This window comes from Nesoenas mayeri (assembly GCF_963082525.1).
Source record: "Nesoenas mayeri genome assembly, chromosome: 14".
Lineage (NCBI taxonomy): Eukaryota > Metazoa > Chordata > Aves > Columbiformes > Columbidae > Nesoenas > Nesoenas mayeri.
In genome coordinates this window covers 15804434-15831943 of record NC_137556.1, presented here as the reverse complement: position 1 = coordinate 15831943, position 27510 = coordinate 15804434, and the positions used below count along the sequence as shown (strand labels likewise).

Below are 27510 nucleotides of genomic sequence, written 5' to 3'. Positions count from 1 at the left end.
ACAGGATGAACTCCTGTCCTGCTGCAGTTTTAGGATTTGGAGGCTCCTAGGTTGCAGTCATTGAGAAACTAAGGGACGCTCACACTGCTGATGGAACATGAGAATATTCCCTGATTTAGTTCAAGTTAATTCAAAGAAATTTCCACTCCTGTCTCCTTTTTTAGTTTTGTAGTAAGCACATAAAAAAATTCAGCTCTCATTGGACTGGTGCGGAGTTATGAAAGGGGTATGTATTCCTTACTCTGCCAGAGCTTGGGTATGGTTTGTTGGTATGACACAGTCCCTCCAGCAGAGATGAGCATGTGCGGACAAGGCTATTTTGATAAGTTTTGTCCTGTATCATCACAATTTCACCGTTCCTTGTTTCTATGATCCTGTAACAGCAACTAAATCAACTGGGCATCTGTGAAGCAGAAGTCCTTGCAAAGAGCCACAGCTAAGAAGGATGCTGCTTTGGCAGGAGTTTGCAGAATACCCACTAGAACATCATTCTGTCATTTTTGAAGTTTTATCCTTCCATGTATATACATGTGTTCCCATGGGGTTTTCTCCTTTCACTGAGTATTCCTTATGGTTTCTATTAAACAGCTTACCCAAGATTCAGTATGAAAAGCTTTCTGTCTTAGGAAGACTTTTTGCTATAAACTTTCTTTTTTAGCCGGTTACTCTGCTAACCACACCAAGATCTTTTTAATGTTTAAAAGTAAAGCTCACTACCACAAAAAAACCCAAACCAAACCAAAGAAACAACCAAAAAACCCAAACAAACCTAATATAAAGCCATCTTAGATATAATTTAAATATTTTTTCATATTGCATATGCAAAATAAAACTGTTACAACAATTGGTAGTTACTCCTTCGGTTTTACTTTAAAATGAAAATATTCTTTCTGTGCACTTTGTCCCTGTTTTTGTCGGTGATGGGGAGTAGCAACTTGACAGCAATATGGAGAAGTTGATATAATACCTTTTAATAGTCTAGCTGGCTTTAAAAGCCATAAAGTATTTTATCCTGTGTAGGAGTTATATAGTTACAAAATTACATGAAATTGTACGCATGCTGTGTTACACGAGCCAAGATTTATGTCAGTACATCTTCCTTCCATGATGAAAAATTCCCCATTTATGCAGACTTGGATGCATTTTATATCATTGTCTATTGATGTAGGATGAATTCTTTTTTGTGGGGGTAAATTCACATATCTTTTTGAGCTCCTTTGTATACACATGCATGAATCTATTTCAATTGTTCTGTTTTCCCCTACTGTAGCTGTGAAAAAGCAGAGAGCAAAATTATTCTAGTGAGAGTCCCTTTACCATGGTCATGTTGGTAAATGATGGAGATAACAGGGCAGCTTCAGGGAAATTACCTCTGCATTTCCATTTATTTCAACTGTTTTGTTACCAGAATCTTGAGAGCTCTAGTGGAGGATTCAGGATGGATTTAGATATGTTGGTGCCCCTTCACATGTTTATTGTCTCGGTCCTGGGGAAACCTCTTTATAAGCATTTGTGTAATTTCCCAAAGAACTATGTAACAAGTTAACTTCTTTTTTTAAGGCAGTCTGAATGTAAAAGATTGCTTTGAAGGAAAATGTACACATTTCTCCTGGCTTTAGTCAATGTGCATTTGTGGTGTGTGCTGATTATTTCCTTTGGTTCCCCTTCAAGCACCTCCACAGAGCAGGACAGACCCCCAGTTAGGCAGCTTTCACCCCACCACAACAGCAGTCAAAACAATTTTGAAATATGGAGGTGAAGATAAATTATTATTCTTTGAAAGAAGCTATAAATGCAACAGTGATTTATTAACCCTTATTATTTCCAGTCTGATTTCATCGTTCTTGTCACAAAATTAAACAAATTACCAGAGTACCAATGCAATGCTCTTAATGTGGAAGGGGGCAAATGACAATTGGAACTGCCAAATTAAAAGCACCTCAGCATTAGTGCACATTTAAAATATCAGGGAGAAGTACCAGGCTCCTTACATAAAAGTTAATCCAGTTGCTACAGCTGCTAGAAAAGGAACAGTGATTTTAAATAAATTTAATTTTAATTTCTCAGCAACTTGGATCTTATGGCTTACTTATCTGGGCCTAAGTAAAAGTACAAACTCTGACCTAAGAGAAGGGATATCAACCAGGTAAGGCATTGGGGATTTAATCTCAGCCTAAGAGATGGCTGCATATTAGCAATTACAAATGTTTCAATATGGGATTGCGCATACTTTGACAAAAGCAAGATTTATTCATCAACAAGAATGTCTGGTACTAAACAGAGTTGAAGAATTTGGTGAGATTTTGTTGGCCTGGTGACAAAAAGCATTGTGTTTTTTGGAAGCTTAAGTGCAGCTGTCCTTTTGCTTAAAAAGAATTAATAAAGTCTCACATAATTGACAATAAAATATATTAGTGGATTCTTTAGAGTTTGATATTAATTAATCCTAAACATATGCAGTTGATAGATTTGTTAGTGTAATGGATATGAGTTGTTGGAAAATTATTTTTATTGGGCCTTATTTTCTCTGTAAGATCAATTTATAAGCAAGAGGAAAGTTTCTGGAGCTATATGACTTTCAGCAGTTGTAAGCAGAATTATTATCATAAACCTTTGTTTTAACCATTCACAAATATATTGTATTAGTCTCATCTCTGATCCTGTAGCTGAAGTTTAATTTAATTTTCCTGTCTTCAGTGAGTGCAGCTGAAAAAGAACAAAATCAATTAAAGGGTGACTTAGTTCTGAGAATACAGGAGGTGGCTCTGTTTAGTTTTAAGGAAGTGAATCAGCATCCAAGACATTCACCCTCACAATATGTGCCAATTCAGAATATGTGGCTTAGGAGTAAAAGACGTTACTGCACTTTAATGAAGTTAAATTGCTCAGTTCTACCCTTTTGTGTCTGCCCCAGTTGTTGATCTGTCTTGCAGCCAGCACATTTTGCGTTGTAGTCCCATACAGCTGGCAATCCCCTCTGTGCTTTTCCCGCTGTTAAGTGTTACACCTCTGGACAGGGGATTAGCTCCAGCTCAGCCCAGCCAATGTATCATTTCCTTCAAGTTCCCAGTCTGGTTTCCAGTGCCTTTAAATGCAAGAGACTGGGTAACCATTACTGCAATAAATAAACCAGGGTTAATACTTTTAGTCTGATTCTTTGCTTGCATTTTGTGTGCACGCTGTCAGTGTTTCTGTGGAATCCTGACTGCATCATCTCTAACGTGGAGATGAGCGCACTGGGCAGGACAAGCCACGCTTTGCTAATGTGACTGGCCAGCTGGTTTAGTGGCACCAGGGAAGCGGAATAGCACTTGGAATGAGAAATTAGTGAAATAACCGGCCTGACAGCACTGGGGTACTTGGGATTCTCAGTGGATATCTTACGTACCAGGGCAGGAAGCTTCTTCTGGCCTCTGAGACCAGTCTGGAAAGTAGCTACAGTAATTGTGGTGAAGCAATTAGTGGATTGCAGAGGAGGAGGGAAGAGGTGCAGCATAAAGGTGCACGGAGCCCTGCAGGCAAGGATGGAAGATTTCAAATGGGACAGCACAGCTGCGACTGGCAGTGTGGGCAGCACGGGTTAAGTGAGGAGGTGGAACAGCTGGGTTTTTGGGGAGCTGTGCTCTGGATGAGACAGTTCATGTTTCAAGCTGTGATTGCTCTTTCCAAATGATCGTCTTCTCACTTCATCCTAAATAGTGTTATCCATAATTTATTTGTACATAGGCCTTAAAGATGAACACAATGTTAATATTCTGGGAAAAGTAATAAATTACACAACTGTGTTTGAGCACAGACTTAAGTTGGAGCAATTACAGTAGAGTGTTCATCCTAGCCAGAGACTGCAGTAGAAGTTGTGGAGTGGATTTATAACACAAAACCAACCAAACAACAAAAACGTTGCAAAGAATGAAAAATATTTTTGGAATATTGCTGGGAAACCAACACAAAGTTTAAAATAAATAAAAATTAATGGCAAAGGATATTTTCTTAAAAAGTCATGCTGCTTTTGTCATGCCATAAACCATTGTCTGTGGCTTTTATCTATGTCTGGAAAAGTCTTAAATGAAATAATTTTGAAATGGCCTTGATTGTCTAACTTGTAACATATATTTACATCTTACAGAGCTCTGCTATTACTTTTTCATTGTGTTATGAAATTGTCCTATATTTTTCCATCTGGTAGTCTGCTGTTTTTATAGTTGTATATTCTTTTGACTAAATCATACGAGTATAAAGAAAACAGCAGAACAAAGTAAAACAGCCCAGCATGTTTTCAGTCAGAAATCAAAGGGTGTCAGTGAGATGTAGGAATAAGGTGCCTGAGCTTCTGTTCAGTCAGCCCGTAAAGTCAAGACGACAGACCCAACGAACTGTGTGAGTGTATAAATGGAAAATTAAAACCTTAGACCTACTAAGAATAGATGAATCTGTTATTGTAAATTAATTACCAGTAAGCTGCACTCATTGGCAAGCTACAAGTCTGCATGCATTAGGAGCTGTTTCCCATTTCAGACGCATTCTACAGATCTGATGAATACTCCAAGTTGGTGCACAGCAGCCTGTTTTAATATTTATATTCTTTGTGCCTTTACAGCTAGAAAAAGTACAGTTTAGTACAGCACATGCATTGGCAGTGACATCTGTTTCTAGAGAAGAAACAGAACTACATTAGCAGGTCACTTCAAATTCTGCTTATCTTTTTATTTCAGAGTGGTTTTGTTTAGTGTTTGCATAATACGATAAAGATGTTTGTGCTACCCTCTACATATGGCGCGGTTTTAGTGTGGTTCTCTGAGGAACTGTGACTCCAAACCACTGTGGTTCTTCATGGTATCATGTCTGGTAATTACGTTATTCTTTGCCTCACAGTGCTCAACAGTTGTCAAGACTCAATTCTGTGAAAACACTATATTGGGAGGTCTTTTCAACTATGTGCTTGTGCTATTAACATAAATATTGATGATTTTTAACATTGGATTGAAACAGTTGATTGGTTAACTTTTCTGTAATTACATTAAAGATAATATATTTATCACTCTTCCTTTAGAAAGATTTGCAGTTGTCTCTAAACAAAACAAAACAAGGAGAACTGTTTAGCCATTAGAAGTTCTCGGTCACCTTGTTTATGTGGGCCATTTTTACAATTGCTCTCACTAAGATACAATGTGTTTTGAAACATCTATTTTAACCTGAAAAGAAGTTGAGAATTAGATCTAATCTATGTGATATGGTCGCTTCATACCCCACAAAAATGTGTGATCTTCTGAAGATTCTTCGCTCAATACAGAAAACTGTTCATTAATCAAATGTGCACCAACACAGGGTTACAGATTGTGAGGCTGATGGCAATAGTGAGTAAAATGAGCATTTAGAACATCCAGTATTCGGCTAAAAAGGGAATATAAAAATAACTACATCGTCTTCGGCCTTCAGAAATCTTTGAATTATTAGGAATTATTCATGTTTCTGTTTTGTCTGCTTTTTAATGATGTGCATGTGGTTATATATTTAACTGAGGCTCTACGTTGGTGAGGTGCTCTATTAATGAGGATAAATGTTAATCAAGTGCCAAAATGAAAAAAACACCCTCTTTAGTCCTTCCAGAAGTACAGCTGCATGATTACCTACCCTCCAGCCACTGAAATACTTCTGCTAGATGAGAATCCAAATGTACCTTCATTCTACGTTATTTCTGTTGCTGTTTGTTTTTCCAGTGCGTTATTTATTCTGGTGGTGCTAGTATTATCTGAAGTTACTACGGCAACCTGTCACCATCAGCTGTTATAAAGTATGCTGGGATTTAGTTGCTAGGTGGTGAAGTTTGTCATCTTACTCACATGACCCGAACGTTTTTCAGATGGTTCTTTGCCTGTACATGTTGCATCCACAGCTAATATGAACTTTCACAACAGCGGGAAAGATTCCGCATTCTTTCCCCTTGACCTTAGAAAGCCCTACGTGTTTACAGTATATGTCTATGATCCCTTTTGATGTACTTCGTGCATACTGAACCAAAACAGCATTTCCATTACCTTAGCCACTGTTTAGCAGTATTTCTACTACAGCCAGCATTATAGTTCATTTAACTTTGATATTATGTTTTGGGTTTTTTTTTAAGTGGACAGGGAATTTGAATGTCTCCTGAGACATTTTTCCCCCTGTCTCATTTTCATTTGACCACCTATTTATTCATGTTTCTAACCCTGATGGAAGTGCAGTGTTCATACTATCAGTTTCCTTATTTCTTTACCCATTTTGAAAGACTGTCAGCCAAATGCTTAATTCAAAAATGAGAATTCAGTGCTGTTTCTGTTCCAGGTTTTTTTATATTTAAATGAAGATTCAAGTTTTTCACTTGGAAAACATACATCTTATTAGATCTCTTCATAGCAGTGCAGTGTATTCAGGGTTCTTTCTGTTAATTTTCCTGTTAGTATTCTCTCATTAGTCAAGTGTTTACTTTGATGCATTTATTTTTGATACATTTGACCTAGTTCTTATCAACCTTTTCTGTGACAGTTCACAGGATAATTCCCGACATGACTGAAGAACTTCACCTTCTCTGCCATAACCTTTTGTACACTATTCAATTCCTACAGACAATGTTTGACTTAATGCATTTTTTTTTTTAATCATAAGCATTATACTACTGTATTTGCAGGTGGTACTTTATACTGAATTTCTTCTGTCCTTCTAGTGAGGATGCAGTCTGCATCCAAAGGGTAATGCATAGTTATTGTGCAGAACTTACTGTATTTTCAAGCAGCTCATGCTCTTTGCACATTCTAGTAGGAGGAATTCAAGTGAATTCTAGTAGGGGAATTTAAGTGAATACATAGAGATACATGCAGATTTGATCACAGCTCTTTATAGTCCTGTATTCCACTTCAAGTTCTGCTAGTGCGAATGGTGATGCTGAGAGCGTGTGAGTACTTTAAAGAGCCGAGGCTGCGTCTGAGAAGCGAATCTTTATTGCTGGCGTTTGGGGATTAGGAGGGAGGGGCAAGCTTTTAACCTATAAAGAAGCTAGCAGTTAATTTCTAATAGTTGAGATTGCTGGATTATTAAAGATCAAATAGTGTATGTTTTCCTGCTTTACAGTTACCTGGAAATGATGGAGGAAGTTTTTGTAGCAAACCAGCTTTACCATCACCTTCTTTTTTAGGTAACATTAAGTCCCACTGATGTAAATTTGACAGGTTTGGTGTGAGTTACTGGCCAGCAATATGTGATCTTTGCTTATGGCTCTTTTCAGTAATCACAGCTTATCATTTGTTATTTTAAAAAGCACCACACATAGTTACTAAGAATAGGCGTCCATGCAGTACCATAATCACAGATATAGCTAGCCACGTTTTAGAAGTTGGTTTCAACAAAAGAAATAACCTTCTTAAAGTCTTTATGCCTTTAAGCAATATAATACATCTATTCAATGCTTATGAAGAAATGCTGCTTATTTCAAGAAGTGATTATTTAACATGAGAGCATAGAAAGGCATTCTGTGGCAAATGTTTAACTACTAAAAATACAAGCTGTTTCCTATGTACAATTCTCTAACTTGTGTCAGTATTTTTTTTTTTCAAAATCAAAGCATCAGAAGAAAAACCCCTCACGATTTCATTACTGAATCCTTAGCAATTCATTATTACTTTCAGCTATACATTTAACGCCACAGAAAAGATTTGTCTGATTCATAACTGTAAAAGTGAACTAGTACAGCAGGAAAACCAGCATTTCTTTTTAGAAGAGCACCGGTACCCGACAACACACGATTCCTTACCTGAAAGCTTTTGGTTTACCTGCAGAAAATGTGTCTTCTTAGTCTTAAAAAGTAGGCAAGCCACTCACTAGCACTTATGTTACTCCAAAAGAAGGTATAGTAGGTCCTTTATATCGTAATTTTCACTGTTTGTATGCAAGAAGTGTGCTGGCTCTGCTCACGTAGGAATAAATAAATAAAAAAAGGCAGTATAAACTGAACAGCAGCTAACACATGAAAGCAAAAGACCTCTAGTGGCCATAACCTGCAGTTAAAGCAGGCTTCCCTGCTCGGAGGGACACACAAAATGGTTGGGTACCACAAACCGCAGCTGAGACTTCGGTACCGAGTGCCATCGGTGCCTTTTGATGGAGCAAAAGGAGAAAATGAACTGGAGTTAACCAGAGAACCTCATCAGTGTCGGCTGGAAATTCAATTCTGGCCAGAGGGGCGGGGGAGCCCCTTGTGTCAATTCTAAACCAGTATGATGCAAAGATCCAAGTAAATCTAGAACATTATTTTGCATGCTCAGCTATTTCATAGTCTCTTACTTTAATAAAATCAGAAGACTTAAAGCAGTTGCACTTGTACAGTTTTAAAACAACTATTAAAAGTTCAGCAAATTGAAAGGCATCAATAAGGAGGATTCTTCACTGGCTTAAAAGCTGCACATCATTAAGCTCAGTATTATTGCTTGAGAGATAAATATCTTTGTGACTTTCAGTAAATTACAGTGAAAAGCTACGATTATAAATCGGTTTCTATTTTTCAGCTATTTTGCTTTAGGAATTGAGAAATAGAAAATTCTTTCTTTTGAGCAAGTTTGCAAGAAGTTTTGAGAGGTGAAAGTAACAGTATTCTGTACAAGTTTTATGGAGTTCTTTAATAGCTACTTAAATGCCTGAGGAATATAAAAAAAAATGGCCTTTCTTTTCCAATATTTATCCCTGTGAATAACCTATGTTTCTAGAGTGATTTGAAAATCTTGATGCTAATGCATTTTTTTTCCTATGAGTTTCTAATGGAAGAATCCCAGGCAATGTCATGTGCCTTTTTGAAGTCTTAAAGTAACGTTGAGTTTTACTTTATATAGAAAGTTTTCTTGTCAAAACGTGTGATTCCATGTGCAGTTTCATAAATGATGTGGCCCTCTCACCAAAGCCGACCCTTTGTCAGGACAGCTTTTGAATTATCCTTTTTGAGTTCTTACTATGTTTCTTTCATCTGGGCTTGAAAAAGCTAGACTATTATTTTATTTTTACATACATAAAAGGATTTATTAGGCATTTAGAGTAGTTCAGCTTTTGAAAGAATACAATCAAATATCTCATATAATCCGCATGTGTTGATTTGTGTCTGGATTCCTTTCAGAGTCACTTTGTGGCATGCATGACAGCGATCTTAAACCAGATGACCAACCAGCATTATTCAGTTTACATTGAAACTTTTCAGACAAGTTCAGAACTAGTGGTGAGTACAATATATTTGTAAATATTTCCTCTGAAAAATCAGTAGGATTGTTCTGGAGTATCTCATCTAATTCCTCTTAGAACAAAGTCTGTTTCTGTATGTTGTCTTTCTCTGTCATTGTGTTCCCTCCCTCTTCTAATGGCGACATTGGATAATACTGTGATCAGAAATTTGGAAAGAGATAAATGTCACTGTTGTTGACCCTTGCACCAAGGTGGTAATCTAATAATCAAGAACAAGTAATGCAATCTTGGTTTTATAGTTTTCTGAGGGGAACAAAACAACAAAATCAACCCTCAACTAAGTGAACCCTCGCTCCCTGCTTCACACATGGGGATCGCTTTCTACTTTTCACTTACACTATTGAGTCTATTACTGGTTCAGATAATGTTGTATGGTAAATGGACTAAATGCCTTATCATTGCAACATATCTTTTTATCCAAGTTCTATCTGGCAATTGAATGATATTTGGGGTATATTTTTAGTTTGTACCACTGGTTACTATGTTATAAAGGTTTTAGTAGTCCTACCTCTGTTCTTTTATACTCCTCACATGACTCTGAAATAAGTCTGGGTATTGGCTAAGGTTTTGATTACACTATCAACATTCCATGGAGGTGATATTTTCAGCTGGCAAGATTTGTCCAGTTTCCTTTTTCTCTTAAAGTCAAAGTGGTGCTATAACTGAAACGCTAAAAGATCAAATCTTGGGTAGCTTTTGCAATTCTTCCTGTGCTTTAGCTTACTTGAAAATATAACAGTATGTTAACATAATTTCAGCTTCCAAGCAGTTTGGGTGCTCGATCCTAGAAGTCTGAGTAATCCATAAGCTGCTTAAGTAATTCCTGGGTGGGGGGAGCAAGAAGCAAGGGGAAGGTCAATATGATCAATGGATTTTGCTGTTTTTAAAGGCATTGGTTTGTTGTCTTGTCCTTTTCCACACCATATGTCAGTGAAGATGACAGAGATTTGTTTTCTAATAATGTTGTTGAGAGCTATTGTTCACTCGGTTCTATGTAAGAGGTAGGACAAGAAAGGGTACAGACTTTACCAAGAGCTGCTTGGGAGGTTTTGGGGATACATGATGACATTTCAGGTTGTTCATCTCACAGACTTCTAGTTGACTTGCTCGGAAGTTCAAGGGTAAAACCACATATGTGCACTATACATGAAATAGACCTGAAATAATTATGTTCATTTTATTTAAATTCATGGTACAGTGATCTCTAAATGCTTCTAGGAAAATAAATAGTGTTTGTTTTGATTGGAAGCTTTCAGTGCCTTCGATTTTTAATTTAGAATACTAAATTTGGACTAACTGGACTAAATAAAAAAATCCAATTTTTTTCAAATCTGTTAGTTCTTTATGGATAGCGAGACTGTTTTGTTAATTAACAACAAATTTAACAGTGTTACTCCCATTAACTTTCCATTAATTTAGGGCTTATTTTTCTTAATAACCCAATGTAATGACTCTCAGCTTTCACCCAGAATCTGCGACTGCTGTTTTACAGGACTTCAGTTCCAGTTTTGGGCTTACTGATACACCAGGAATTTTTCCATTGACTTCACCGGGAGCCAAGTGGAGCCCTCCATCTTAGTTCTTTAATCACAGGCAGGGACACTTAAACTTTGTTACACAGTAACCAACGTGTTTTGTTGTTCTAGGACTTCTTGATGGAAACATTCATCATGTTCAAAGATCTCATTGGAAAGAATGTTTACCCTTCAGACTGGATGGCCATGAGCATGGTGCAGAACAGGTAAAATGGGGCTGGAGGGAGGATTTGGGCTCATATTCCATGTGTTTGTGAAAAGCAAACTAGTTTTTCTATCTTGGAGTTTCACCATGCAGTCTAAGATGATGATATCATTCCAATTTGGTTAATGCCAAGAAGGTCATAATCTGAAATAATTTACTGAGAATACGTTAAATTAAACTAGCTGCATGTGCTTTAACTACACTTACAATGGAAAAGAAAAAACAACATATTGAACAGTGAAGTGGAAGTACATAGTTGGTCTCCATGTTGACAGCCAACAGAAGTCAACTGTAAAAAGCCTGTTGAATCTTGATCGTGTGATTTCTGCACAGGGTTAGAAGGTTGTCACTAATACATCAAAAATTCATTGTGATGCATGTTATCAAACACAGTTTTCTTTCCAATGCCCTGAGTTTGCTTTGATTGCTGAAAGCACTGATGATAAAGACCAAATCTTTGAGTGCAACACACTGTTTGTAGGTGTCTGGATCCATTGTGTTTACTGTAGCTCACATTGTTGAGGAAATGTATTGGTATGCTATAGCTCGTTTGGGGTTTTGTCATGATTGATTGCTTCAAACTCAAGTATATTGCCTTTCTAGATCAAGGTGGCAACTAAGCAAAAGTTTGTATGTTCAGATTTATCATGCTCCATATTGTTTGCTCTATGAGAGTTTGCAATTAGTAAGAAATCTTTGAGTACTCTTATATTATAAGATTTACTGAAGGAAATACCTCGTGGACATAAACTGTGCAGATTGTATGTCTTTGCCCGCAGCTATAATCTGTCTGTTTTGGTGCCGCCATAAATGATGGTGGATAAACCGAGTATTGCTTGAGCCACAGGACCACTGCTGTCTTGGTGTCAGGATTGCAACTTGCATAAGTTCTTTTGTTGAGATGTGAGTTTTGTTGTTTGTTGTGGGCATCAGTTACAAACGATAGTAGTTTCATCCCACTTCTTTCTCTGTCTGAGCCAGTCTTTGGCTTATAAAGGTAAAATTTAATTGAATGCACATTATGTTGCTGCTGCTGCAAATTGTAATTATTTTTGATGTAGCAAAGATGACTCTTAAAGTATCGGTTTAATCCTAAAGTAACCTAACAGTTTTATATTGTATGTAACTATATAAAACCTTCCATATGTAAAACTGTTTCTCTTATCTAGAAAATGCTGTTAACATCTGCATTATTCACAAGTATTGCATTTTTTTACTCTGTTGGGGTGAGGGAAGTGTCAGCCCTTGTTCATTGAATATGCCTTTGGGGGTTCACCTGGTGCTATCTATATTGCCTCAGTTTCTGAGAACTGAAATCTGTTTGTGATATTGTATATTTGCTGATAAGGCCTCCTAAAGACTCTGAACTTTATGGGACAATTTGGTCCAGTCAGGCTTTGTTGCTCTAAACCTTATCATGTGTCGGACAACGCAAATGAAAATATTTTAAGAAAAAAGTCGGCATTAAAAAAAAAAAAAGTTTAGCAGCTATTTAACAGTGCTTCTGCAAACACTTTGCTTAACTAAATTGACTTGGCAGTGTTTATAGTCTTTGATTATGTTGTTGTTACCAAGATTACATGGAAATGAGTTATTGATCTTACTTTCATGTCTTAATTTTATGTTATATCAACAACTGTGAGGTGGGATTTTTATTATCAGTCTTGATAGAAATTTAGGGTTGGTTTTATTTTTTGTTTGGGATTTTTTTCTTGAGAGGACGTGGGTGTTCTATGAAATAAATTGAAGACTAATTTAGATTTCCAGTTTTGTCTTATTAAGATGTTTTACTCCAAACTGAAGAAGCAGCAAAGAAAAACATCACGAGTCAGACTGGGGTCTCTTATAATGGAGAGGGAGAGGAGAGACCCCACAAAAAGTGCTTGCACAGCTAAGTTTTTGCATTCTTAATTCATCTGCTCTGAGTAGGAGGATACATACAGGCCTTTTTACACCCTGAAGAACATGTTTTACCTTAAGAGTCTCCCATTTCTGATTTTGCAAAAATGTTAGTTCCAGGCTGTAAGGCACGTCTGCTGTGTAACCCCAGCAATGGCAGAGTGTGGTTGGCACTTCTTCCCTCCGGGCATTCGACAAAGCCTGACAGACTCCCCAGGATGATCTCTCGTATTTTGTACCTAGCAGGGAAAGTGGGCACTGGAGGAATTTCGCTCTAGGATATACTGCAGTACAGAATCATAAACCCAGAGTACATTTACATAGAGGCAGAGGAAAGGGAAGAGCTTCAATAGTACTGTTGTACAATTCGTCATGTTTGTGGTTAAAAGGTGTTCCTAATGAGCAGGACACTCTAATGACTCTTTAACATAAATAAAAGACAGACATTGCCTGCATGATATCAGGGATATTTTCACTAAAGGTTAGATGTCTGGCATAGATAGGGGAAAAGAGTTAAAGGTCCTGGGGATATATCTTTTTTTCTATTAGAGAGAGGGTATGCCAACCGGGAAGGGAGACACCTCTGTCCAAAGGAAGGGAGAATGTACACATTCATGTCCAGGAGAAGCTGTGGTAGGAGAGTTGAAAGAACACGAGTAGAAGCTTAATTGACTAAACTTACTTAGTCAAACTTTGCCTGTATCAGGATGGAATAATTTAACTCAAATTAATTTAAATCACTATTATAAATAACGTACGGTTTACTCTCAAAGCAGGTTTTGATTCCCCAAAGCCATTTGAAGGAGGCAGAATGTGTGTGTACTAGTCCCACTGGACTGGGAGTATTCTGTATTCTGTCAGCAGCTGAGAATCAAAAAGTGGAATGATCTGCTTTTTTTTCCCCTCCTTCCTCCTCTTGTCAACAGCAAGATGGCAAGAACACTTCTTCTGGTATGCTAGACGGGGCAGAACACTTGGGAAAATAGTGAAATCCTCATTGAGGTCATGAGGATATAATATCCAAGTTATTTTTGTGATTCTCCATGGTAGATTCAATTGACTTTTGTTCTAATGAAGGTTGCTTACTGCACACTTCTTACTAGTTGCTACTGCTTGCAGGTGCACTTTATTCCACTTATGGTACTTAGACTATTGGCCATTAGCTTATTAAAAGCAGTATTTCATAGGTATGTGGCATTTGTGGGGAAATGCTTTGCTGGTTTAGGTAACACCATGTAGTCTTCTTATCTCTCAGCTGTTTATAATTTAGAGGTATATCATTCCTCCCAGGAAATTCTTGTACCTTATTTCCACACAAAGAGCATAGGGAGTCAGATGTGCTGAGCAAAAGAAATGGTTAGGAGGGTTAGCAACTAGAGGGAAGTATTCACATCCCTTCCTCTGGTCCTTTGGGCTCTGCAATGGTAATTGCTCAGATAGAGTTTGATCTCCTCATTATTACTACCTGGAATCAATTTTGGTTGGTGTCCAATCTAAATTGGCTTAGAAGGCACTTTCATTGTTTGTGTGTCCATTGAGTTGGTTTTTGAACCTTGCTGACATTATATTTAGGTATTTGAAAAGAAAAGGAAACAGGCTTTCACCAGCGTATTTTAAGGTCAGATTGTACTTGCTGAAAATCTCATGTGAGATAACACAGTAGGGTATTTTCTAACACCAGTACTTAGGCTTTTCCTAAAATATGTTTTCATTACCTGTATATCCAAGTGTTTTCAGACATCTGTTGGAGTCAAGTGTTCCCCAGCCCTTTTTAAGTTCAACTTGAAAGGGTTAGCACTGCAGGTATTTGGCAAAACAGCTGGAAATGTTGCCAGTTTTCTTTCATTATACACACTAAAAATAGCTGCTTATTTGCTGATGAGCTGCTTTGTAACACCCTCAAGATCTGGTTCTCATGGAGCTCACATGTTGCAGCAGCATTATTAATTCAGCAAAATCTCATTATGGCTTCAAATCAGTGCCACCTGCGTTCCCAAGCACCTCACCATTTCTCAGCCTGCCAGGAACTATAGATTCTCTTGGTGTCATTAGGTCCTGGCCAACCTGCAAAATGAGGCAGAATAAGTTCCTATTTGTTGCCTAGCAAGGGGCTGTAGGGATTTATTTTTAAGAGAGGGACAATAAAGATTCCTAACTTGAGGGGTTTTTTATGGATCATCTGTGAATTACTCTGTTAAACAAGACTTCTGAAAACCATGTTTTTGACACTATACATATGCATGTTTCCAAACAACTCTGCCTTTGAATAGAAACATATCTTTTCAGAATAATTAGCTGCTCGTTGTCCTGTGAAACTCAACAGGATGTTGCATTATGAGGACAAATCTTGACGTAACAAGCACATATAGCAAACCCAGTAGCTCTTGGACTGCTTTTTCTTTTAGATTTTCTGAAGAGCAAACCTGAAGAGCTGGTAGGCACAATTTCAGTATATTTGTCTTGGGTCTGGCTGAGGCGCAGTTCCCTCACGGGGCTGGGCAGAGGGGACACAGCTGGCCAAAGGGACTCAATGACAAGGTCTCTCTCCAAAGATGCAGAGGATGCCCTGTGCACACGGGCTGTGCGGAGCAAGGTCATTCTGAGTGCCCCAGCACTCATGTGTTGCCCAGATAACCCTCAGTGGTCTGCAGTGCCGGCTTCAGACTTGTAGCTGTCTAGTCACAGGATGGTTCATCTCCACCTTTCAACTGTCATAGTTTTACTGTTGTTCTTCAAAGATGTAGTGGGAGTTAAGGTTCTTTTATGTAACTGAGGTTGGATGAGGGTGTTGCATTTTATTTTGCACAAATAAGGCAGAATTCAGAAGGCTGATCTGCTGTATACAACTCCTTTCTTTGATCTCATTTTCCTCTGACCATTTTTGACTGGCCCAAGCATACTTGACAGAAATGCAGTTGATTTTCTTAAGGGCTTAAATTTTCAGGGGTCACAACACATTTACATGCAGGTTTATAGAGTATTGCACAACTTCATTTTTAATATTTGAAAAAGCACTTTAAGCAATAAGTGTGAATGTCTAATGAAAATATTTCTTTATGCACATATGCACAAAAGGGTAAATGAAATACTATGACAAGTTGAAACAGTTTATATTTTTCAGTCATTGCTTTAATCATGTATAGTAATAAGATGTGTTCTTGGGCAGTTTGTTTTTGCTATGAGACTGAAGATGTCCTTGCTGAAATGTAATTTCACTATTAATATAAAGTCCCTTTCAGAGGCAAGGGACATGTTATTTGTTTATTTATTGTTTTTCTTGCTGGAGAATGTGGCACACGGTGTCTCAGTATTTGCAGGTTTGTATCTCCCTTCCACTACATCCAGGTGACTGTTTCCTGGTTGTCTTCCCCAGTCCCTACAAAAGTCAGTACAGGGCAAATGGCATGAGGCAGATAAAGAGAACACACAGTTGTTTCACTGTGCATTGTAATTTTACTTCCATGGAGAGTTACACTTCCAGCTGTGGCTGATGTATCTGACTGAGTCATTTAAAGCTCTGCTGTCAGCTGTGAGCTTGGCAGAGAAGTCTCTTCCATCTGCAGGTGCTCAACTCTGGTTGTGCCTGATGTAACCCTACTTTTCCATGGCTTACATCTTTATAGCACCAAATACTACAAGATGCTTATGTTGCACTAACCCTGCATGTTGCTGGTTGTTACCCATCTTGTGGAATTATCTGCTTACCAAGAAGCTAAACAATTATGTGGTGACTGCAGCAGATCATTGCTCAGCAAGACAGGCGATTGCCTGTCGTGGTACCCAGCGGATGCCTATTACATTCTGACTGCAGTCATTTAGTCTTGTATCTGTCACACACTGGGAGATGTCCCTTTCCCACTCCCACTGCACAGTATCTCATCTCTCTTGGTATCGACTCCTGGGATGCTCCTGCTCCTGCTTTTGGAGTCTGAGCTCTCCTGAACTAAAAGCAAAGTCTTCAGTGGCCAGAGCAACTCGGCACAGAAGAACAACTTGTTAGTTGGATGTTTTCAGTAAGATAAACTGTTATTTTTCCAGATACAACTTTGACTTACATATAGATATCTCTAAGGTTCTTTGCTATGTGGCCTCTTATAAAATATTTGTGTATGTTTTCAGGTACTTTAATTTTAGTAAAACATTTGGGGGTTAAGACAATAAGTAGGATTTTCCACTCTCTAGCACATACGTGCAAATGAGTTAAAAAATAATGAATAGATTACCCATGTAAACTATTCTAAATATGTTACTACAGAAAAGACTGAAAATATGAATTAAGTATTTGTAATTTGCATCAGGCATTGTTAATTATATTGAGCAATCTTTGTCTTCCACATTCTGATGAGTAACTTTGGGCAGCACTTCATATCTTAAGAGATTTTAAGGAAATTTAATATATATCATTTTATGACATTTAACGTTATTTTGAACCTTTATTTTTGTACTTTAAACAGCAGCATCACAAAATAACTGTGCTGGTGTATCATGCATTTGCTGCATAATGATCTTTTTTTTTAAAGTCTTAATTTGCTGATTCAATGCAACTCCTTTATTGATACAGTTTTGGCTGTAAAGTGGTAAGCTTGAGTGAGCAGCAATTAGACAAGAGGCAGATGCATAGTTGTCAGTACCTGTAATTACAGATCATATTTTTAGCTTCAGAAAAAGCTAGGCTGCCCTAAAAGTACAGAAGTTATGTTTTCTAGACAAAAGATATTTGCTTGCTAAATATTTCCAACAATAATATCTGAAAAATCAGAATTACCTGTGCTGTGTTAAAATAGAACGGAGATACAGAGTAGGGAAAGCTTATGTAAAAGGGGGAAGAAAAAGCGAAGCCCAAATAATCTACATTTTATCTTTAAAGTTTTATTGTGAAATTAACTGTAAAATACAGAGCTACCAAACCACACAACAAAAAAGCCAGTCCCACAAACCAACAATAAGCCCCAAACACACCCCCCACCCCAAACACTAAAAGCAGTGATAGTACTTTGCAGTGTTATCCATTGTTTTCATGTAATTCTCTAATTCTCATCCTTTGACTTGTGAAATAATAAAAGTATTTCTAGAAAGAGGCCCTAGAAACATCCACGGAGATATATTTACCAAAGTATCACCTCTGCACCGTTCTTAGATCTATAGAAATGAAGACTAAATGATATGTACAAATATTCCAGTAAGGGTAAATTAGTGTCAAAAGGTGAAAACCAAAAATCAGTGGAAGAATGAAGTAGTAATTTCATCGTATCAGTTCAAACCTCCTTCAAAAGTAAAGGCCATGAGAGTTTTTATTAGTGTATGACATCCTGATATACCCCTGTGAAGTTACTACATTCATTTATACCAACTGGGTTTCAGCTTTGTATCTTGATCTAGCACCAAAGACACCCGGTGATTCTTTTTATTTTTTTAATTCAGATTCTTTCTGCTCTGCAAACAATTAGCTGGGATGTGCAATGAAAAGGGAGAGTAGACGAAAGTGAGAAGATACTCACAATATAAGGAAAAATACTGAAAATACCTTCCGAACTGAGTTACCTATATCAGAGTGCATCATGACAGCTTTTTGTATGCTTAGTTTCCAAGCTATGAAGTTTCTTAAAGCACGTTAAACATCACATTTTCAAATTACTTTGGTGAACCTAATATGCAGTTTTGAAAATGTATATTGATTCCTAAATTGGAGTTAAATGGTCTTTGAAACATGCTCTAGGTAGACACTGAAGGAAAAGCCACGTGCAAAGAGGCCATTGCTGAGGTCAAGACATCTCAAATGGCAACTCCGGTTGGAGGCATCAAAGCAATTGCTCATTCTTGTCTTTCCCTAGGTGTTGCTTTTGTACTGCTGTCAAATTATACATTACAGCACGTATTATTTTGTATGCTTGGCATAGCTATTCAAGGATAATTTTCAAATAATACTAATAAAGAAAATGAATTGTATGTAACAGTTTAAAATTGAGACAGGAGAAGCTGGATAGCAGTTAATTTTTAAGCAGTTATGTTCTGGCCATGCTATTTAGATAGACCCTTGGACTGTACAATGAAAAAGAATTTAGGGAAATGACAGTTGCTTTATCATTAGAGTACAATATGACTGGTACAAAAATTATTCTTCCATCTATAGTGATACTGAGTTGACATAGAGAAGAAATATGATTAAATTATACTACTTTCTTTGCACCACTGGCCATATTTTTCCAGTTACCATGGAGTGGATTGCTTCCTAAGGCTTGCCATTATTGTGCTCTTAATAACTACGTTTCACATAGCTACAAGGTTTTTAAATAGTGTTTCCATCTTGCATTGCCCTTCATTTCTAAATCAGTGGTAGCTTGCTACATTATTAGGAGATAATTTGTGCTGTTGCTTTGTAAAGGTTTTTTTAATCTTTTCACCTGTTTTCTCAGCTTTTTTCCTTCTGCTCTGTTTTGGTCACTGAAATAGTAAATGTGAGTTTTTAATCTCTCCTGTCACACTTGTCTGTTCTCTCTTCTGTGTATTTTGTATCTTCCAGGTTCAGTTTGATTGCCGTTCAGTGTTTCAGTCATTGACAATGCTCAGCCTTTGGGACTGGGTCTGTCCCACTGTGCTAATTTCTTTACTTAGCTTTGCTCCTTCTAGCTTTGCACACAAGAAGGAAGAGGAAAGCTGACAGAAGCCTACAAGAGAATCAGTTGGCTTCAGCTGCCTTTCCTTTGTGCTTGCTTCATGTTACAATACCTGTCAGATGTCTGCTGCAAAGCTTCTTATGAAGATGGAACTACCAACTCAGCATAAGTTCTGGGAGTCTTATTTCAGCTCGGCTATTCTCTATTCCAGTTTTCATGTAATTGGCAGAGTGGCAAGACCATGTCTATCAGAAAGCAGAAGAGATCTTCAAATAATCATCAGTGCATCATCTAGGCTTTGAAAGAACTCCCCTTATGTTCCTCATCTGCCTAAGTGGAGGGTTCGCTGGTGGAAGTGCTGATTTTTCAGCCTTTGGGGATTAGAAAAAACAACACCCGCCAAACTGCTTCTGACTTTAATTTGTGACCAAATTCTCTGAAGGAAAAGCACTTGGGTTTTGTGGGAAGTCATTTTGAGCTTTAAAAACTGTCCGTGTCTTCATTGGTTTTCAGATGTGATTTTTAAGAAAACATACATTCCAGCATTTTAATGGTTTCTTTCAGTAAGAGCTTTCACAACACAGGAAATAATATTCCTTTAATACTTATCTCTATTTTTCTGTGTCCTGTAGAAGTTTGTACTTGATTAATTTTTTCCACCTGTCACTAGATCAGTGTAATCACAGCTTTAGAAGACATAGGAAACATGAGTTTGAGTTGATGCTCATAAGTACCCAAGTTAATTCAGCCTTCACCTCAGTGTCTGGATTACTCATCTCAGATTTGAAGCAGTGAACTCCCAAATTTTAGTCTTGTGACCCCGAAAACACTTTGAGGACATCTCACGATTTTAAAAGAATTCATGTGTAAGAGTCTGAGGAAAGGTCAATTTGTGATTTTGGAAAGATTTGTAATTCTGTACCTGATTTAGGCATCTTTCCCAAAATAATTTTGTGGACCCAGAAGTGTTCTATGTCTGAAAGTAGGTGCAGGAAAAGACCAGCTTCTGCAAAGCCACCTGAGAACAGGCAGTGCCAGTTGGAGTTTGGGGATTTTGTTGTGGTGGGCTGTTTTGGTTGGTTTTTCACTGTAATCATCTCTTTGTTTGATGCTGCAAGAAGCTGATGCACTAATTCTAACATCTTTGCTAAAAATAACTTGCAGCTCCAGATCTATATTTTAGGTTTATCACCTATTTGCACTTCAAAAGCAAGGACAATGTGCAGACCTATTTTTCTGCTAAATAGAGTCACCATATTCTCAGGAATAGCCTTGAAATCCTGCTTTAAGAACATGTTGATTATGAAGATGAAATTTGTTTTTTGCTCTATCTCAGCCCTTCTCTTTTATTTTGCTTGAGGGAGAGTCAGTTTGAAATCACATTTTTATCTCAGGTTCACTTACAAATTTTCAGCTTTGTCTTTATTTATGTCACTTACGGCACTGTTCTGCTCCTGTTTAGAACATATATCAGAGTATTTGAAACTAAGTGAACTTGCACAGGATGCTACTCATTGGCCTTTCAAGCCAAAATTTGAAAGAAATTTCTGTGACAATACAACAAAGCGAAGCAAAAGCAGCAGGAAATATAGAAAGGTAAAGAGGATAGCAGCAGTGGACCCACGGCAGTTTTGTCACTGTCCTAAGCCAAGGCCTTGCCTTTTTATGCCCAGATTAAGCCCACAAGCTCTAGCCTTTGAAGGTCATCCAGAGACCTTCAGTCCCAAGTGGTGGGTATGAACTGTAAATGAGAAGCACTGGTCCCCGTACACTCAGGAAATAGCAAGGAAATTATTGTGAGTAAAGGAATTTACAACAATTTTAGGTCACAGTTATTTAAACTGATGAGAAATTAATTAATTGCAGAAAAGTTATCATAATTAACACCTGAAAGAACATATTTGTAGCCCTATGTGATTATTAAAGGAAAATGTGACAAGAGGAGAGTGTTAAACAGAAAAAGCACCTAATGGCATTATCTGTATGAGAAATCAAGATCCTGGCCTTTCGTCAGTCTAGATCAGTCTAAATTTGCAAAGCAAAACTGAGCAGCAATCCCCAGGTTGGGAGGAATGGTAAATTCCAATGAGCTGTTATAGAAATATGGGAAATTAAGTTATATTACACTGTGACAAGATAATCCCTTTCAGTAATTTTAATCAGTAACTACTTCTGGAGTCAGACAGTACGTATTGTGTTTTCCTGAGCTGTTCTGGGGGAATGCTTTTTTACCATCTTGTTTTTCTTGCTATATCTTCTCCATTATGTCAAAATTGATAAGGGATGTTATTAATAACCATGTAAGAAATGATGATTTCTCCAATCAAGTTACTTGAACTCTCTTCTCTTGGAGCAATGTTTAGTTCTTTAAATAGGAAGATGATCTTGGTAATAATTAAAATAATATTTTCTCTTGTTTTCATTAAAATCTCAGAGTGTTTTGTAAATACCTGTTTAGCTTTGTACTTGTGGCTGGTTAGTTAACACCTCTATTTTGTGAAAGGCTGAGACATATAGCCATGAAATCACCGAGGTAGGACAGCATGGCATTGGCAGGAGCCAGGAATAGAATTCAAACCTCCTGCCTAACTGACTTCCAATGACAGGAATAGAGACACGCTTTAGGCAAAATACAAATGCATGAAAATACTTGGAACTTGACAGCCTGAAAGTATTGCGTGCTTCCTGCAAATATGTCATTCCGGTATGTCAGATAAAAATATCTGTGAGAATGAAGGGGGTATTCACAAAAAATAGCTTACATGTAATTATGTGATTTTTACTGGACATTAAGTTTCTCTGTATTTCTCAGGTGTCCTTGGGGCTTTTTCTGTATGGCCACAAGCTCTTCACAAAAACTTAAAAATATGGCACACAAGAAATATGTTCATATTACGAAATAGATTTGCACTAATAGATTTCATGTATGCTTAAGTTTTGATTATTTCTGTGATATCCTATATGATATTTCTGTGCCAAAAAAAACCCCAAAGTACCTAAAAGTGTGAGGTCTTTTTTTGATGTGCACAGATTATCAGCACCATACCAGATCCTGCCCAAACAGGGTGTTTTACGTGCTGGACTAGTGTGTCAATTCACAGAAGCTGGGAAATAAAGTCTCGAAAATGAAGGACACCTCCTCCTACCCAAGCAAAGACTTTCTGAGTAGAGGGAAATGCTACTCTTGGAGCAGCTGGAGCTGAAGAACTTGATTATGTGAGTTGGCAAGAAATAGAGCTGGTAAATCAGAGGAGAATGTAGAGCAATATAGTTTTACAGCAAAGACATGATGCTAAAAAGGCCTTGACCCAGAACTCCTACTTGGAAGAGTAATAGGGATGCTGACAGACTGAATAACATGTGGGTGTCCCTAATTCTGTCTAGCCATGTATTTTTTGTGCTGTCTATAGTAGAGCATGCCTTTCATTCCTTTTTAGACTCTTAAACTGTTTGTGCCAAGCATCAGGCAGTTTTGTAGAGATAAATGTACCCATGCGAGTGCAGCGTTAAGGAAAAACGTGTTTATTTTCTTGTGGGTAGTATGGGGCAGCTTGCAGAGGAAATCACATTTTCCAGAGTAAGAACTGATCACATAACAGGCTCAAAAGAAGTTACGATGGCCCTTTCAGAGCAACACAGGCTGAAATGGCAGTGGATATACAGGGCAATTCTGTGATCACGCAGAGGATGTTTGGGAGGGTGGTGACAGCCTGCAAGAACAGTACTGGGCAAAATGAGGTTTCTCCAATGTGAGATGATTTGATGACACTCAGCATTTCACAGATCAAACCCTTACTTCAGCTTGCAAGATTAACTGAGCTAGTATTAGTAAGATGAGCTCAGTCTATGCCCTAGCCCATTGGAAATAGCTCATGTGAATGTGTGGGGAGGTTCAGGAGGGCAACACAGCACTCTTGGCACTCCATTGCCTTCCAGTGCCACAGTTACTGTGCTGGTTTAAACGGTAGTGTCCCTCTGATCACCTTAAAAAAAGGACTTGGCACAATGGAACACCATGTATAAATTACTTAATTGATTTGATCACACCAGCATTACAGAGATATGTTACCTGGACAGGAAGAAAACATTCTATAGGTTTTTGTAAAGCATTTTTTTCCTCATTCAATACCATAATCATAACAAAGGGTTTCAATCTAGCCAGTCAGGTCATTGCCCTAACGAAGCTGTGTGCTTCATCGGACTGTTGCTTAATGGTTAAATAGGATTCCCTGTCATAAGCCTGCCAAAAGGTGAACTTTTGGTGTAACTCCCTCATGAAGCAAACGAATTGAGTGACTCCTGTTCCTGGCCGTGGCTCATGACCAGCTGCCTGGGGAACAGTGTAACAGCAGAGCTGGGGAGCAGTGATGCTGGGCTGTGCTGTCCCAGTGACCAGTGACATTTAGTCCTCCCTTCATTTCTGTCTTTGAAATGTCTGAGCGCTTTTGAGCCAGTATAAAATTCAGGCATTCATGGAATCCTCGAGAAATGAGATGCATAGCTGAGCAAGACTAGCATAAAAACTAGCTCTTTATGCTTATTTTGAATGCACATTCGATTTATTTATTATTTTTTGTGCTCTCCAATGCTTGTATGAGAAACAGTGAACAGCAAGTCTCTCATCTCCATGGTATTTCAATTTTATAGATTCTACCATATCCCTCCTCAGTCATGTAGCGTCCTCTGGCTACAGAAACCAGGTCACAAGCACAATCCATTACGTGTTTGATATTTCTTTGTCACATTTATGTGCTTGTTTTCTTCCTTCTTTTTTACTTATTGTATTTGTTTATGTTTCTGAGATGGGAGACCAGAGCACCACACAGAATCCGACACAAGGATGCAACATTGCTTTGACAGTAACATACGGGTATCCTGGGGTCTCTTAATCTTTTGCTAATCATTCTAATTATTGAATTATTGCTTTGCCTGATGCTACCAAACACTAAGGTGGTGGGGGTTTTGTGGACATGTGTGTTACAACTATTAGATCTCTTTTGCATATCAGTAGTGGCTATTTGGCAGTCAGTCATTGCAACTGAACAATTAGGATTGTTTCTTCCTTGTGTTCACCTCTTTCAGGTTGCGGTTTGTTTGCCCTCACAGAGGTTCCCCTAGAAATATTGCAACTTAAAACTTTTACCTTTTTTTTAAACTTTTTTTAACTTTTAAAGGTTTTACCTATGCAGCAGAGATAAATGGATCTGTTGTTTTCAAAATTGTAAAGGGAATGAAACGGAATTATTTAAATAAACTTTATAAATATTTAGAGTTACAATTGACTTTTGTTTTACAAATCTACTGTCCTGGAAAGCTAGACAAATGAATTAGCTTTAGAAACATAACTTTATCTTGCTGCATTCATAATGAACATAAATAGGTGGAGCTTTTCAAGCTATAAGGGTGATGTTCACACTCTTCCTCTTGGAAAAAAATAACTGGACGTTAACTCAACTTTTAATGTGTTTTTATAAAGAACCTGAGGAGAAGATGGGCAGAGATGTCATCTTCCCCTCACAACCTGTGTTGTATACAGTACCTTTTAATTGGGAAAATGCAGTGGCAGCTCCTAACTAACAATGTCAATACAAGGAACTCTTTCAGCTGTCAAACCACGAGGAGGAGGCAATAACACTCTTGTAAATGTTTTGGTTTTGACACATAGAAGGTAAAATTGTATTTGAAAGAATAGTTCTCTATGTCTTCTCATTAATGCTATGCAGTGTGCAGCACAGGAGAAGAAATCATATTGTCTGAATTTTTCAGTGGAGAGTAAGAAACTTTTGACAATCATGCAGTTAATTTTTTTTAACGTATAACAGACTATAAATAACATAGAATCACAGAATCCCAGAATGTCAGGGATTGGAAGGGACCTGGAAAGCTCATCCAGTGCAATCCCCCCATGGAGCAGGAACACCCAGATGAGGTTACACAGGAAGGTGTCCAGAATTGCACAGAATGTCACCTGCTGTGTTCATGCGTGTGGGACTTCTGCGTCTTCCAGCATGTTCAGTGTTGACATGTGCTTCCACCAGTATACACATGGTTGGAATAGATTCCCAGAGATACATTCATTTACCTGTGTCATTGCTTTTCTTTTGTAGGGTGTTCTTGAGAGCCATCAACAAATTTGCGGACACGATGAACCAGAAATTTCTGGAGAACATGAATTTTGAAGTCCAAGTAAGTGTTCAGGCTTTTTAGCTGACTCGAGGTGGCATATGCAGGTACGGTCATTCTGGTCTATCAGAGCCTCTTCTGCTTCTTTATATCAGTATCAAAATGACTGTTGATTCGAGCTTGGCAGGATTAGGGCATCTTTGATGTGACATGAAAGTGGTGCTTATGGTAAGGCACCCAAATAGAGCGTTTTGTACTTTGATTCTTTCTGAACTGGTAAGCTGAGACTTTCTTTTTTTCCTTAGCCAGCCAAGTGTATTCAGAAAGGCAACCGCTGATGGAATGCACGGAGCCTGTATGGTGTCTCTCCTATGTATGTAGGGCAGAAAGAGCTTAACTTTGTTTGAGTCCAAGAGTATTTAGCACTTAGAATTTATTTTTATTTTTAACTTGTAGTCTTCCCTGATAAGACCGACTTGATTTATTTATTATCCTTTATTTTTCAGTAGTTCTTTCTGAAATAATTTAACATTGGGGTCGTTTTTTTAGTGTACTCAATTTCGTTTTGTATAACTTAACTACATGGTCATGCCTTTTACCATATGTTTAGCTTGCTTCAGATAAAAATGAAAATGTCTCTAGTTTCCACATTCATTAAATTTTTATTAAAATGTAAATATAGCTTTAGAATCAGAATTTGTCACTAAATGATGCCTGACTGTGGTACGTGCTATAGATGGAAAACACACTAAGTAGAGTATGAAAAATTATCCTATTTCACTCTATATTAACTGCAGCTAAGAGTAAATATTTTCAGTTCAAAAATGCTTCCTGATTACAAAAATGTGTTCATGAGATAGTAACTTATTGTCCCTCACTGTGAAGTTGAGAGAAAGTTCAGGGTTCTGCCTTCTTTGTTTCTTGGAGTTCAGATTTTATAGTTAATCTTGCAACTTGCAACCTGGTTTAAGTGATTCTGCTCTACTGCATGTGAACGTTTCGGCTTATGATGTGAAAAACTGTTTAGGTATTTGTCTCTTGGTGGTAAATAGCTACAGGGCCATCATGGAACTGGTTACATGGGAAGGGTTTAAAAGGCAACAGTAAAAAGAAATGTGAAATATTCAGTTCATACCCAGTTATAATGGCCTCCAAGTATGAAATGTAGAGTTTTGTCCTCATTTATCTTATTACAAATTTTTCAAAAGGTGTGACTTTACAAATGTAGATATGTTTAATGTTAATTAAGGCTTTTGAATCAGAGGGAAAGATGTTGCTTCTGACAAACTTAACATTTCTTTTTAATAAACATCCCTGTGAGAAACTGAAATCCTTGACTAAGTTAGGCTATTTCAATTTATTAACAGCCAATTTGTAATCTATCATTTCTATAACATTTTGTCATTTTTACTGCAGAATGTGTCAGTAATTTTTAAAAGCAAATAAATTAGATCTGGTGGTCACCAGTTTGTGTAGGCTTCCGAAAACCTGCGGACTACTATACAGCCTGTGTGCCTGCCACAGTTTGGTTGAGGATTACATTGGTTATTCACATGTGAACCTGAACCTGGCACTTGGGTTTCAGATCAGTTTCCTGGGGCAATTCCGTGTATTCTGGAATGTTCTCGAACAACCAGCAGTGTTGGAGTTCAACACTGAACCTTATTGTTCAGGGAAAAGCATTAATGCTCGCACTTGTAGTCATGAATTGTCAACTATCTGGAGGCTTTGAGTAAGCTAAATGACACTGTAGTAAATGAGTAGTGTGATCTAAAGAATTGTAGCACCCTTCTAGTTTTCAAAAGAGACTTAAAAGCAGAAGGCAGGGTGATACCTCTTCTACCATGACTAAAAGGTCTGAAAACCTTCTAATATGACC

At 37.7% G+C, this 27510-nt stretch overlaps 1 protein-coding gene across 1 annotated transcript in view; it reads left to right on the top strand.

The window, feature by feature from the left end:
* Positions 1–27510, top strand: part of DOCK2 (dedicator of cytokinesis 2) — a gene marked incomplete at its 5' end in the record, with an annotated part of 169343 nt that overhangs the window by 95940 nt on the left and 45893 nt on the right. The window contains 3 exons of the mRNA XM_080353427.1: positions 9134–9232; positions 10902–10996; positions 25616–25694. Coding sequence (XP_080209553.1) covers positions 9134–9232; positions 10902–10996; positions 25616–25694 — 273 coding nt within the window. The remainder of the gene's footprint in view (positions 1–9133; positions 9233–10901; positions 10997–25615; positions 25695–27510) is intronic.